This window comes from Poecile atricapillus, chromosome 2 (assembly GCF_030490865.1).
Source record: "Poecile atricapillus isolate bPoeAtr1 chromosome 2, bPoeAtr1.hap1, whole genome shotgun sequence".
NCBI lineage: Eukaryota > Metazoa > Chordata > Aves > Passeriformes > Paridae > Poecile > Poecile atricapillus.
The window spans coordinates 66,488,361-66,503,328 of NC_081250.1; the positions used below are offsets into that span (position 1 = coordinate 66,488,361).

General features: G+C 43.4%; 1 protein-coding gene across 7 annotated transcripts in view; it reads right to left on the reverse strand.

Moving 5' to 3' along the window:
- Nucleotides 1–14,968, reverse strand: part of RREB1 (ras responsive element binding protein 1) — a 122,062-nt gene that overhangs the window by 3,527 nt on the left and 103,567 nt on the right. For 6 of the 7 annotated variants that reach the window (XM_058832489.1, XM_058832491.1, XM_058832490.1 and 3 more), the window contains one exon: nt 1,938–2,681. In XM_058832489.1, the coding sequence (XP_058688472.1) occupies nt 1,938–2,681 (744 nt within the window). The remainder of the gene's footprint in view (nt 1–1,937; nt 2,682–14,968) is intronic. The other variant, XM_058832495.1, reaches the window with a different exon arrangement.

Consider the following 14,968-nt stretch of genomic DNA (forward strand, 5'->3'; position numbering starts at 1 on the left):
ATGGAGCATCAAAACTAAGTGTCTACAAGCTTGGCAAGGCCCTGCACTAAGGAGGGAGGAAGACCGTAAGCACCAGGTGCTCACTAGCATCCTGCCTAATTTAGTCAGCAATTTTTCTGGAAAAAGTTTATAGTCAGTCTCTGGAACTCGATTGCCTTTATGAAACCACCCCACCACGTTGAGTCCCTGCTGCAAGTCAGCCCCAGACACATGTGGAGAGAGAGAATATTTTCCTAAGCAGAACTCATTGGAAAACCACAGTCCCCCAAACAAAATTCTCCCAAAATACGAGCCACGCACACTGCCCCAAGGTGCTGTCTGTCCTGAAGAACCAAAGGTCCCACCCCAACCTGTCCTCTCTTTCTAACTGTGTCTCTTAAAGACTTGAAATTCCATCAAGACGCCATCTTGTGCCAATGAACATCAGAATGAGACACGTGGTAGGCAGGCAGGGGTTTCTTGCAGAGTTCAGTGTGTCCCAAACATTCCTCTTCTGAGTAAACAAATCCCAAAACCTTACAGTTATCTTTAAAAAACCTCACACATTAAAACTGAAGTGTAAGTAATGTGCAATCTGAAAGTATGTTGTCAATATAGCTGAACAAGTGGGAAGGGGACAAGGAGAAGGGTCAACCCATAGCACTGGTGAAAAATCCTCAGCTGAAAATACACCGATCTGACAGTGGGGGTAGGCCACAGTTACACTTATGAATTTGAAGAAAACACTGTGCCAGGTTCCTATTCCACACCTATTCTGTGTTAAAACATCCTTCAAGTGTCAAATAAGAAAGACAAACAAACAGGTAAAAAACATACTGATATAGTCCCCAATAACCCAGCATGCAATGAAAGCAATTAAAACAGAGAGTATGGAAACATCCATGGGCAAACAAACATTGTTTGGGGATAAAGCTCAGTACTTAAGATATCAGCATTTCCCCAAAACTTCTGCACGTGTATTAAAATAGGCACTAGAATGGGACCTGTCCCATTTCACTTGTGGCTCAATGGCAGAAGAAAACAGGTCAGTTTTGCACTCAATATGTGAATATTTATGATTTAGAAGGGTTGAAGTCTACTTCACATGTTACATTTTGCTGTAGTTTTCTAAAAATCACTGTCAATTACAGCACAAATATTTTGTTAATGGCAAAGATCTTGTCTTCAGCAGAGAGAACCTTCAAAAGACACAAACTGTCAAAAAGCACCAGTTTTCCCACGTCAGAGCAGCTTGCTGGCAGGTAAAATACATAATTAATAAAGATGAATGATTGATTAATTCACCTTTGAGCTGGTTCATGGCTTCATCTCATTTGCAAGGCACTGCTGCAATCTGCCTGTCACATAAAGCAATCCCACTGCCTGGTCAAGTCACTGGGCAAGTGTTTCACCACCTGTGTTCCAGCTTTCCTGCCCAAGTGCCCAGTTAATCTCTGCTTTCCACCCAAGCAGCAGGTCACACACATCACCAGCATGTTACCCATATTAGGCTCAGATCATCAGACAAAACTAGACTCTTTATCTCTGTCTAAACTTTGACTCAGAGGTGAAGTCTCATGATAATGGTATCAGTATGACAGTTCCTCCACTGCTGGTCAAAATATTGGGAAGAAGTAAAGCTACACACATGGTAAGAAGGGAGGCAGAACCTGCCCAGGGATCTCCACACTTGCCCTCGCCTCTGAACTCTGCAAGCAATCATGGGGAAAAACAGTTTGGGAGTTGAAAATAAGGCAGTGGCTGCAATTCTTGTTCCCTCCATAGGCTTTGTATGCAGCATGGAGGACTGGGGCAGAGAAGACACCTTGCAGATACCTTTAGGACTAAAAGCAGTGTCTCCAACCTCAAGTGCCAGCAGCAATTGTGCACCTCCAGAGCAGACACCTCAGTCTGGTGGGACACCTCATGGCCTGTTCTGCCTTCAAGCCTCCTCTTACCTGTATGAGACCGCATATGTCGCGTCAGATCTTGCAGAGACCAGAAACGCTTGTTGCACACAGTACAGACTTTCTTTCTTTTGTCTGCTTTTGCAGTACTCTTAGCCCCATCAGTCTTTGGTTTGTCATCACTGCTCTTCTCAGTGGACTTTCTCTCTGTGCCTTCCCCCTCAGAGATGCTTTCGCTCTCTTCATTCTCCTTTCCTGTTGCCTCAAAGTCCACAGGAGACTCCACTACCTTCAAGTCCAACGGAGACTCTTCCTGCTCAAGACCAGACTCCTGCATCGAGGGAGCTCCTGCATCATCCTGAATGCTTTTGCTTTCATCCTCACTGCTCCTTTCATCCTTTCTGTCCTCACGAATGTGGGCCTTTTTGTGACGGCTAAGAGTGCCAGCAAACTTGAAGGTTTTGCCACAAATGTCACAGGCATGTCTCCTTTCAGTCTGAGAACTGCTGCCTGCACTCTGGTCACTCTCTGCCAGCTTGAAGTCCATTAATTTGCTGGCAAAATTGAGGTCAAGACTTTTGTTACTTACAGAATCTTCCTCAGGGCCCTCTTCATATCCATCCACTTTTTCTTCAGCATCCTCTTCTGTCAGAAGGGAGTCAGCCTTCTGCTCCTCCTTGGGGCCACGCTCACTCTCTGGTAGCTCTGTCATTTCCTCTGACTGCTCCTTCTCACTGTAGCTCAGGTTCAAGACTTTGTTTCCTGAAGCTAGTGTCTCTGCATCTGCCTGGCGCTCTGCAAGGAAACACAGAGAAACTTTCAGTGGAATGCTCCCTGATGATTCCCAACTACCAGCCGTGAGCCTGCACATGGACCCAGGAGCATTGCTTCTGATCAAGCATCCCAACATCTGTTTCTTGTCTGTGACCTAGGCCAGTAACTTACAGCTGAAAAGAGATCAAAACACCACAGAACCCAATTAACAAGATGATACAAACTCTTTCACAAAATGATTTCTCTTCTGAAATAGACTCACAATTTCAGCAGCTTCTTAAAACAGTTTATAATATAATTGCTTTTAACTGAAGAACACAACATGCCGAGACAGCAAAGAGCTGAGGTCACTATCTCAGACCATCCAGAGACACATGGATGTATTACAACTTGTGTATGAAAAACATGAACACAGATTGAAATAATATACAACCTACACATTTATCAAACTAATTTTTGTGTAACAGGAAATGTTTTTTTCCAAGGAAATGTAAAGGCCTCATGCAACCATCTTGTACAAGTAAATGTAAATAGTGCAGACAGTAACACGGAAGTTGGCTTAAAAAGTTGGGTATACACCATAAAAGTGGAAGATGTGGAAGTTCATCCACACCTGAGACTCTGATATGCCACTTGGAATCAAAACATAAAGCCAAGGGACAGTAACAGGCTTTGCTGTTCCACAGGTAACATACAAGAAGACAAAAATTACATAAGATGTGGTCCTTAATGGTGTCCTCTGCTTACTTACCTGTCTGCAGCATTAATGTTCCTGAAGATGTAACATATGTCCAAAAAACTGAAACAGGTAAGGTGCTTAAGGAGAACAGAGGGCTAGAGCTGTACTCCTTCCAAGCTCTACATAAACAGTGTATTTGCAAATAGGAAATAAGCTGGTCTGGTTCTGGAGACCAAAGCTGCTGCTGATGCATGGCATATAACTGCATCCCCAGTGCCACTTCCCAGGAATTGTTCCAGGACATAAATTTCGCAAGTCGTGCTTTCTGAAAGCTGGAACTTTCCTTTAAGTCCTCCACCCTGCCTCCTTCATACTGACAGCAAGCAGCAAAAGGAGCCCACAACCCACCCAGCATTTCAACATTCATCTGCACGAACGATAGCCTCTGAGTAACTAGAGGGACTTAGAAACTCTAGACGAGCAGTGCAAGTTCTCTGTTTGACACAGTACAACATGTGCTTGTCTCCAAACTGCCTAGATTTCTATTACAGGCTTTTTTCCCCTAAGCAAAAAGTAAAAGCAGAAGATGAGAAGATGGTTCTCAGGCACTTATTAGTTTGAATGTAGCCTTGCAACATGATTTGCACTGGCCCCATCTCCTCTCACTAGTGATAATAAATGGCCATAGAACAAGTGTTGAAGTGTAGCAGTGTTTCTGGTGATAGCAAACGATCACTTGGTAGTATGCAATTCTTGATACACTTTTTCTTGGGGAAGTGTAAGGAGGAGAAGTGACCTATCACAAAAAGTAATCTCACCTTTTCATCAAAACAGATTTGCTTACACAGACAGTGGATTACACGAAGTTCATTGCTCATCTAATTATCGGCCCATTGAAACATGAAAGCAAGCCCTAATCTGTGTGTAAGGCTACAGAATGTGAGGATGGGGATGTCTGAAAGCAGATGTGGGCTGCCCTGTCTCATCCCCTTCGAGGTCAGGAAATGCTCCCCCGATGGGATGTCTGTTAGGCCAAAGAAAGCTTGCCAGCAGAGCACAGAGGGGGTTCATTAGGGAGAGGGGCAGGAAACCATGTGAGCTCTGTTAGGATGGAGATGAGTGAAGAGCACAAGGAGAGCAAAATGGGAAAATGTTTCTCTTAATCGTACCCAGAGAGATGTTCTGTAACTCTTTATTGACCAAACAGAAAACAAGAGATGCAGAGGGAGTATTTTTCCTGGTTTTTCAACATGAAGCATCAGAAGCCAAGTGAGCGGAGGAGAATATCCATGGGTGGCACTCAAGAGCAAGGCAAAACCAGTATGTCTTAAAACTCTTAATACAAAAGTCCCAAATTTAACACTCAATATCATGTATCATTCATAGTTTTCCAGTTTTTCTGTAACTTTTTCTTCCTCTAGTATTTCCAGGAAGATATTCTTTTTCTTCAGTCATTCTTCAGTGAATTGTACTTGAACTCCATCTCCTTCTTTCCCCTCCTCTGTTGTCCTGGGCCTCTTCCCAGCTGTTATTCTGTTCTTGCATGCATGGCCTACAACTCTGGTGCACTCAAGGGATAGGTGGTCCACAGGTAAGTGATGTATTGGCACAGGCAAACAGATGAGGTCAACATCAGGAAAAAGAAGTTTAAACAATGTGCTTTCACAAAGGGCAAAGCTCACTCCAGAACCTGGAAACACAAATGTACGCAAGCCTTCTCTTCTGAAGCTCCTCTGGGTCCAGCACCCCTGAAGGAACACTCAAAAATCAGGTAGTGACATAGCCAGGGATATGATGACATGTTTACGTGCTTGGGGGAGTGCTCTTCCTCCTCACCTGCACAAACCAGACCTGCCCTTTTCCTTGTCAACAAGGAGTTTCATAGGCCCCTTAGGAAACTTCATGCATGTACTTCACATAAAGCAGCAGCTCCTGACTAGCTGAGCTGCTCTGTGGTTAACTCCATCCTGTGCAGTTGGTTCTACAGCTGGTGAAAAAGTGAGCTGCTCTGCACAAATCCTGGTTATTTGGGGATGGGTGAGAATCAGCCCAGTTCTGCTTCTGATGAACTGGAATAGCAGCAAGGGAACCGTGAAGGTGTGTGGTAAACACAATGTTTGTGAAGACAATTGTGCCAGCTCCAGTGTGGGACTTCTGCAGTGCAAGGGATGGCTGCAAGGGTAGTCTTGCACTGGCAGCTGCTTCATCCACTCCAGCAGAGGTTAGGCCTGGCCTGTATTACTGTTTTCTTCCTGCTTACATGCCTCTTGCAGCAGCAGAAACCCTGCTGGCCACACAGCTCCAGCAGGCTTCTGTCTTACATAAGGAGGAGGATTTTGACTAAGGCTTCAAATCTGGGCAAACATCCCTCCAACAAGACTGAGCTCCTCTCAAATGGGTAATTCCCATCTCCAGAATTCAGCTGATTTATGGTGCAGAGCAGTCACTCGATTTCAGGCGGTGAAAGAAACAGGATGCACAGGAAAGGCCTGCTGTTTCTTTTGCCCCTTTCCCATCTTTCACTTACTAAGGCTGTAAAATGCTTTCCGGTCCATTTGTTATCCCACAGAATTTACACTTGGTGAATCAAGAGGACAAGAGTGGAGAAATCGACTTGTCAAGGCTCCCACCCACTGCCACATCTTCAGCAACCATAGGAGCAGAATATGTTACCTTGTCATGTGCAACCAGAGTGTGTCACTCCCCCAAAATGAAGAGAAGAAGGTGACACTATCTGAAGATCTCAATTCTGACACCAGAGTCAAAAAGGATGTGCAGGGTTAGGGAGAAAGAGGAGAAGAGCAGAGAAGTAAGGACATAGGGAAGCAGGCAACACAAAACAAGCACTAGTAACTCAGCTGCTGCCTCGTCAGCTCCTGGGAAAAAAAGAACTTCTCATGAGATATATTCATAAGCTAAACCTCAAGGACTCCATCTGAGAATCCAAAAACTTTTCCACTTGCATGAAAGAAACCACTCTTTAGATGTAGCCAAAATAATTTTTACTTCAAACTGTGAAAAGTTTGTTTTGCTGAAGTCTATTTACAAATCAAGTTGCAGTCTTCAGATAGCCCAGTCAGAAGAATCCACTTCATGTTTTATTGGTGGCAAGAAAGAGAAAGAGGAGGGAACTGCTTTCATACATATGCAAACCAAATTATGAAGAGGGACACCAAATGTGAAAAATTTCAGATGAAAGGGCAGATTACAGATCAAGGTGGGGAGCTTGCTGGCCTAATTCTTTTTACACATGGTTTTATTTTTTTCCTGGAACTATGATGGAATAGAGAGTAGAGCTTGAGATGCTGTGAAGTTCGTAGACAAAACAGGATGTAATGAAAAACATTTTGGTGCTAAAGCAAGTGTTTATTGACAAATATTCCTAACATCCCAAGAGAAGAGTTAGAAAACCCATCACTTAAATAATCCCCAAAACTGGAGCAAACAGACTATTGGAAATGGATATGGTACAAGCAGGCTGACATTATCAGTCAGATGAGCTGATGATTTATTATTTTCCCTACATTAACTGAAATAACCCCAGCATATTTTACAATAGAGGCAGCCACCACTAGGTGGTAGCAGTTCTAGTAAATTTCGGATTTTTGGGACCCACACAATGCTTCTACTTCCACCCACGAACTGGAGAACATATTTTAAACCTGCAGAGTCAACCTGAAAAATTCTGAGTGTTATCTTTGTCCATTTTTATTGTAAACATTCTAAATAATAAAATTCAGCCACCTTCATCACCTGCAAACACTCAAGTTAAATATTTAATCAGCCCACACATGGCTGATAGAGCTTTGGTTGTATCTCCATGCCCTGTGAAATGAAAATATTCAAACTAGAAAAGGACTATTTACAGTAAATGGAACTGAATATATCTGGGGAAAAAGGAAAGAAGCTATTCTGGGGAAAAAACCCCAACTTTCTGTCTTTAACACACAGTATGATTCCCCAGTACCTTCAACAGAGCAGCTGAAGTCACAAAGAAAAGTTTTCAGGACTAGCTCTGCCTGTACGTACCATGGGGGAATCTGCAGTGAAGGGAGTGAGGGCAAAATCCACACTTAGAGCTTACGATGAAATGCACCATTCAGCAGAAGGGCAGTTTGATGCAGAGCAGACGATGCAGCCAGCAGAAGCTGTACACCATCTCCTCAGTATCTTCATACAACAGCTCTAGCACGCGGGCCAACCCCAGCAGCAAATAACTCTTGCTTTACTCTAAGCTCTGGCTCTAGAGCAGCTCTTAAACTTTGCCTGACACTGAAAACATGATTTCAAGCCCTTTGTCCTCTACAAAATACCCACAAATGTAGTTCAGAGGTATGGACAGCTAGAACAGTTCGGATAAAGTTCCCCACTATAACCAGGGCTCACATGATTTCTGGAGGGATCACAGTGTGGCAGATATCTAGAGCAAAGATGAATTCTGCTAAATGCTAATCAGAAAATTCACTGTTGAGTATACTTTGTAAATATTTGTCTAGTTAACACAGAGCAGTTGTGTTTGACCCTCTCACATTAGGGGCAAGTCTCTTTACGAAAGGGATCTCTCCTTCGTAAGTTCTCTTTCTCTATTATGTAAGAGATAATCCCTTACCCCATTCCTATCCCAGATCTCTGTCAACTGTATTTCATTGCAAGAAGGAAGCATTCAGACAGCCCTAAGGACACAAAGGCAGGGCTGCTTTAAAATTATTAAAGTGCACAATTCATTAAGCTGCTCCACATTTTCCTTGTATGCCTCTCTGCTGGGATAGCTCTCCCCTGGTCTGACTGCTGTGAGCTGGGGGAAATGTCCTCAGTTTGTTTCAGGTGCTTTAGAACATTCCCTTCCTCTACATGTAGCAAGGATATAAGCAAGCCCCATCACTTACACAGCCTCCTCATCTCTGAATCCTGTTCTAAACCACCATCCTGTTTTTGTTTTGGTTTAAAACAAGACCAAAAGAAACCCTCTATAAACTTGTTCCCAGTGACACTCTATTGAATTGCACTTCCTGTCTTACACCTCATCCTAAAGCTTTACTTCATTTATGGCTGACCAAACACCATCCAAGCATCTCCCTTCATTCTCTTTCCTTCTGACATACAGTCAGAAATCCAGATGAAATCCAGATGATCACTCACTTCCAAGGATGGCCCTCACAAGGACTCTGTACAAGAACCCCAAGCATGTTGCTTACCCACCTTTTAACGCCAGCACCAACCAAAAAAAATCACCTCATTTTAAACCTGAATTTGAAACACAGTTCTTAGTTTACTTCCATGGATTTGGAAATCCCTTTTTCTTGGACAGTGGAGGGAGACCACAAGTCCTCAGCTGCTGAATGATTCTAAACCGTGATTAACCACTACCTGGTGAAGCCAGTTATGAATGCGAAGCTTTGCTATAAAGTCTATGTGGTAACTACAACTGTGTGCACTATCGGATCTGGGCTCCCTCCTTGATGCCTAAAGCTGATATTTGAAGACACAAAGCACTGACAACAAAGCCAATTTCAACAGCATCTATCCCAGTGCCTCCCAGAAGATGCTGCCAGCTCCACACCTCAGCTGCATCAATGTGCTCCTTTAGGGCTGTACTGCCCGCCAGATCCGGGAACTGATCTCATGACTGCCAGTCCCTCCCCTTGCCCTTTTAATTTTTTTGGGCAGCTGGGTCAGCTACAGCTGCAGGGATGAACAGTTGGGAACAGGTTGAGCCAGTACTGCCAATAAGTGCTTTGTGTTATCCAACCATGGCCCAAGGCTCTGTCTGCCGGGGGCAGGTCGAACCACTCTGACCAGCCCGGCGCCGGCTGCTGAGAACAACATCTACCTTGCACCCAAATCCTACCCACCCTACGTGCTGCACCAGTGCTCGTCTGAGCGGCTTTAGAAATGCCTGCCTTCTCACACCACCCAGCTGAGCTGCTTTAACACCCCTCTGACTATAAAGAAATAATTCAATCGACTCAAGTAGGACGTTTCAGTTTTTTTCTGCCATGAGAACTGTCAGAGGTGAGCCCTTCCTGCAGACTTCATTTCTTGGAGAGGATCATGTCACAAAACGAGTCTTCCCCTCTCAGGCTGTAGCCATCTGTTGTCTGCATAGGCCCACGTGACGTGACACCGCAGATACCCTGCTACAGCCCTCTGAAGTTACAGGCTGTTAGCATGGTAACAAGGCAACTCAGTCTCTTCATGATAGGCAAGATCAAATCATGTCGTAACAGGTCCCCAGCACGGCAGATTGCAATGCCAGACTAGTACTGAGACCTGTATTACCACATTTGAATCACTGCAAGGCAACCTGTTGTATGAAAAGAAGCAGAGAGGATGAGAGAGGCTGTCAGGACAGAAGACTTTCCCAAACAAACTGGTACATGGAGATGTAAGAGGAAAATCCTGTGCATACTCTATGCAATCTGATCAGCAGCTACGCTGAGGCTGAGAGCAATAACTCATTTGTAAGTTTAACTACCCTGACGCACAGAGCCAACTTCTTGCCGCTTTTAGGTTTGTTACTTCAACAACTCTCCCATGAAACCCAACTCAAAGTGACATATAGTGATGCTGTCTGTACTGGAGGTGTGAATAACTTACAGCAACAGCTCCCTTGTGCAAGCAGTTTTCATGCAAGGGACATGTACCACCATCTGCTGAGCTTCCTTCTTGCACACATCCCATTTGGTCAGCACAGTAAAAAACCTGGAGTGACTGTGCTCACCACTGGTTTTGTGTCAGCTCTCCCTTCTGGCTAAACACCGTTCACCTGCTACAATGAAGCCTTGCCTAGTATGACAGCCAATCTCTTTCCCTACTGTCAAGACAGAGGGGGAAGTATGATGGTAGGTGAGCTTCAATGCAGATTAACACAAGATGAAACAATCTAAACTGTGCCTATGTGATGCTGAGTATAGTACTGGCAGGTACATCCAGGCAGGAGGACTCAAAGCCATAGCTGATGTCTCTCCAGGATCACTGGTTTGGCTGGCTGCAGCAGCCAAATTAAAGTCAGACTGCATCAGCAGGTTCAGAAAACAACTGGAAGGACCTGCAGACAGCTGCTCCATAAACAGGTTGTAAAGTGAGCAATTTCGAGGGATATACCCTCGAACACACAACCCTAATGAAGCAGTTGTGGATAGTGACAGAGCTTTAAGAGCAACAGGCTGGAGGAAGTGGCTGTGTTCACATACTCACACTAAAGAGCACATCCTCCTGCTACCACTGGAGTCAGGAGTACCACTGCTCCAACATGGAAGGGCACTTCTCACATTCTTATGCTTTGCTTGTCTGCCGTGTTCAGCCCAACCAAATACAAGTTGCCTTGGTATTCTGAAAAGCTGGGAAAAACTGTGTGCTACTGTGAGATCCAACATCCTCTTCCTTAGGCTGGGGGATAAGAACATTTCTCCTCAGGTAGCAGCTGGCAACTCCAGGTGTGTGCAAATTCTGATAGATTTGGTAGAAATGACACTACATTTCTGACAGGGGAATGGCTTCTGGCCTGACGCAAGATAATGTACGAATATCCCCCTTGTGTGTAAGAAGAAACTTCCTTGGTTTTCTTCCTTTGTCTCTATTACTGCTTGGTGACCAACCACAATATCCTGACTGCAAGCTCCTCAACAGCAGGCTCTCTCTGAAAATGCCTGTCACCTATGTGAATTTGACATAATTTCCATCAAAGCCACAGGGCATCTCTCCACTGACTTCAGTGGAATCAAGGCCCATATGTTGAATAAGCAATAAATTATTTTCCCTTAGGAGGAAGTTTTTCATGTCTGTAATTCATTTTAATTACTAGAAGAGGGAAGGGACTAAGCACAGGAAAAGCTGAAATAAAAGCCAGGATCATGCAGTGCAATGAGGAAGGCAATCCTGCAAGACATCTTTGTGATGAAGAAAGAGATTGAGAGGATAGTTACTTGTAAAAGGAGATCAGTTCCTGTCACACCTTCCACCTCACACCCAAAACCTCTGAAAACACACACACACACCACCCAACCCCTGCCCCAGCCAGCAGCCTCTTTGATGCAACAATGTGGGTATCTCTCTTCCTTTCATCTTCTGAAAGATGGTTCTGTTCTAGTTAACATCTCAACCTGTACCAGGGATTCCCCGCATCTCACAGACATCTCAGGAACTGCTTCTTTCTCTAAATTTTCTTCCAGTGTCAACACAACTTTTTAGATGCATCACCTTAATGCTTTTTTGTAGGCTTTCAAGTCACTCTTTCCTTTTAGATGCCTGCTAATTCAACCATAAATGTATGGCTACAAATATCACTGCTTTTTGCACTTCTATCTGGCTTCATTCACAATGCAAATACAAAACTTCAAAGTGGAGCAGAAATCCTTTTGCTTCATGATAGCCCAATAGCCACATTTCTTTTCAAGCATGCAATGACGGGATTAGCTGAGGATTAATTACTTGAAACTCAACTTGTAACTCAGGTCACAATTTTCTCATATTTTCAGCCTTTCAAATGTTTGTATCGATCAGATATTTGTCATACAGACCAGTACTTGCAACAGATAAAATACTCCTCTTTCCACACAGACATCCTAGCTAGGGGTCTCAAAACCCAAACAAAAATTCCACTTATTGTGCAAACTCCAATCCTCCTACTCCAAGTTGCAATGCATTCCAAAAATGTCACCTTTAAAGGCACAAAACCAGAACATTCAAAAAAGCAGTTTTCTCTGCCTTCTGTATTTGTCCCTTAAAGGCAGCTGCCCTTCTGATAAAATATACTTACTCACTGGAAGGTAACCTATAAAGTCAATGTGATTTGATTTTTTATCAAAATTTTCCATATGAATAGTCATAGCCTGTATTAAAATACATCTGTGCCTAAATATTGACTTGGGACTGACTGTAAATTTTGGTTAGCAGCACAGCAGGACTAGCCTAGTCTGGACATTTCATAGTAGACAGTCATTTGAAGGGTGTCTTTTTCAGTATAAAGGGCGATCTGAAGAATCAAAGTATGTAAGAGCAGTGCTCAAGGTACCCTGCCACTGCTTTCCTAGTAGAAACACATTATTCACCATGGTAACTACAAATGTTGCAAAGTAAAGATGCTTACAATTTGACTTAAATCAGAAAAGCAAAGAATAAAAATGCCCCCATATCCTTTTTTTTTTGGTGACTTTTGACCTCAAATCAACAGGAAACATTCAGGTTCATGGGCTAGGTATAAGAGTTTTCTATTTATTTATTCCTTTATTTTGTTTCTAGATATTTCTTTGTATGGTTTGTTCCTGTTGTAGCAGCAAAACAAAACCAAAAAACCTCCTCTGCCATTAAATCTTGCTTTTGACAAAACTTAATCTTGGGCCAAGTAAGACCTGCCAGTATTCCTCTGAAAATATTTTTAAGTGATTCTCTGCAAACAGATTAGGCTATCTATAACAAACTAGTGGTTAAAAATGACCATTACTATAATTTTATACTGAACCTAGTCTGATCTGCATCCTATAAAAGGAGCAAAACCAACTGCATCACCTGCAGGGCACATCTTAGTCACTATTCTGAGAATTTAAAAAGTCAACAGCAGCAGGGAAGAACAAAAAAAAAACAAAGGCAAAGCGAGTTGGACACAGAAAAGTAAATTATACAGTAAAGACATCAAGAGAAAGAAAGTATTAAAAGCGAATGTTCAAGCATGTTCAAACAAAATGCAGCTAGTGTGTTAGGCACTGTATAAAGTCAAACTATGCTAAATTCCCAGTGTCCCACTTGTGAGCTCACCATTAAAATGAAAAACCACTGAGGAAGGTGTATGCTTCTTCATGGAAATGTTTTTGAATTAAAAAAAAACAAACCCAAACACACAGTGGTGTTGAGGCAAGGATGCAGGGCAAAAGGTTCCATAAGAAACATTTCTGGTTGCATGAGGGATGTGGGTCACTGGTAGCACGTGCATTTTTGCGCTTTCACAAAAGGAAAACATGATCTTGACACCACATAGAAGGCAGCCTCTGTGCTGAAATTTTATTGAACATGAAAGACACACTTGCAAAAATCTTCTTTGTCTGTAAGAATACAGCACTTCAAAACTCATACAGATAGCACTTATATGCTCAAAATTATATACCTTTTCCTCAACCTATCTTAGACCCCTTACATGAATTACCTCAATAACAAACTTCCTACAAGCAGCCACAGAAGAGCTAAGTGCTGCTTTTTGGGTTTTGTTTTGATAGCAGTGTTATGCAGTCAGCTTACCAGCTGTGACTGCCTATGGATCACATACCCAACACATGCAGTTCGGAAGCAGATCACCAGGACTCTCATCTTCACGTCAGCCTGCTAGTCATTTCTCTACCCAGGTCAGGGAGCAGCCATCAAGCACAGACAGTAAAGTTCTCCTTTCCTCTTTACAAAGATTAGCAAATAGATTTTTTCTTACCTCATTTTAAAGAACAGAGCTATCTGACAAGTCACAAGCCATCTGCCTGTGCAATAGGTGGGGACAGGAACGCTGAGCTGCACTACAACACTGTACATTTCTCCACAAGAAAACCAATTTGCTCGTCCAGAAGATAAAGCCAACACAAACTGCTGCATCTACCACAGCTGCCAAACTCCTTCCATGCCACCAGCACCTGACACCCACCACAAAAACACTGGGCTTCCCCCACCTGAATGCATCCTCAGGCTTGCTTTGGCACCACCTCCCTGTCCTAATTTTCCTCCAGCTTCCCAGCTTAGCTTTCCCCCTCCTCTCCAGTAGGGCTCATGGACCCTGCTGCCACAGGGGAGCTGCTGGAAACTCACAGTTTAGAAAGAGAACGCTCATGCCACCTGAAAGCAGATGCCCCAAAGCCAGACAAAGCTTGTTGTGGGGTGGTCCTCCAGCAACAAGTCTCTCTCAACACTAAGACGATGATTATAAAAGAGCTCAGTATTTTCACTGCCAGAGCACACCAACTGGAATGTGATTATTGCCACCTCTGTAGTATCACCAAAAATCCTGTATCTGTGGTGAGGATTTAGTCCTGCTATGATCACAGTTGTTTCTTCTTCTTGTGGGGACTGCGGCACAGGCTTACTAAAAGGACGGTGTCTCCTTCCAAGCCTGGTGGTCGTAAGGGAGACAAGTTTTACCAGTATAATTCATGGCTGAGTGCATTTTCCTGTTTTCATTAAGGGTTTACACCAGTGCTGCTACCTTGGAAGTCTGCCACCAGTAAGCAGGTCAAACCTCTTAGTCTGGGAAAAGCCTCTCCATTGTTTTCTGTCTCATGAACAGTTCTTCAGTAACTATGCCTTTTTTTTGGAGACCAGGGTGTTGGAAAACAATTGAGATATGAGTAAAGAGTTCTCCTTCACCACAAAGTAAACTGCATGCTTAATAAGATGAAATAATTTGGTCTCTGTGGACCAGAAAACAATAGCCTCACTGTTGCACTGATACCTTGCAAGTTATGTCCTCGTGTCACCCAAAGCAAACTGTAATAGGGACTGCCCCACAGCTCAGATTCCCTTTAAACCTCTTAGCTAACCTCTTTTACCTCTTCAGGTTTCCCTCTTTAGCACAGACATGAATCAGTCATTTCAGGAAACCTCATTTTCTTAAATAAAAAAAGGAAAAAAAAGCCAACTTTTATAAGGCTATACTCAA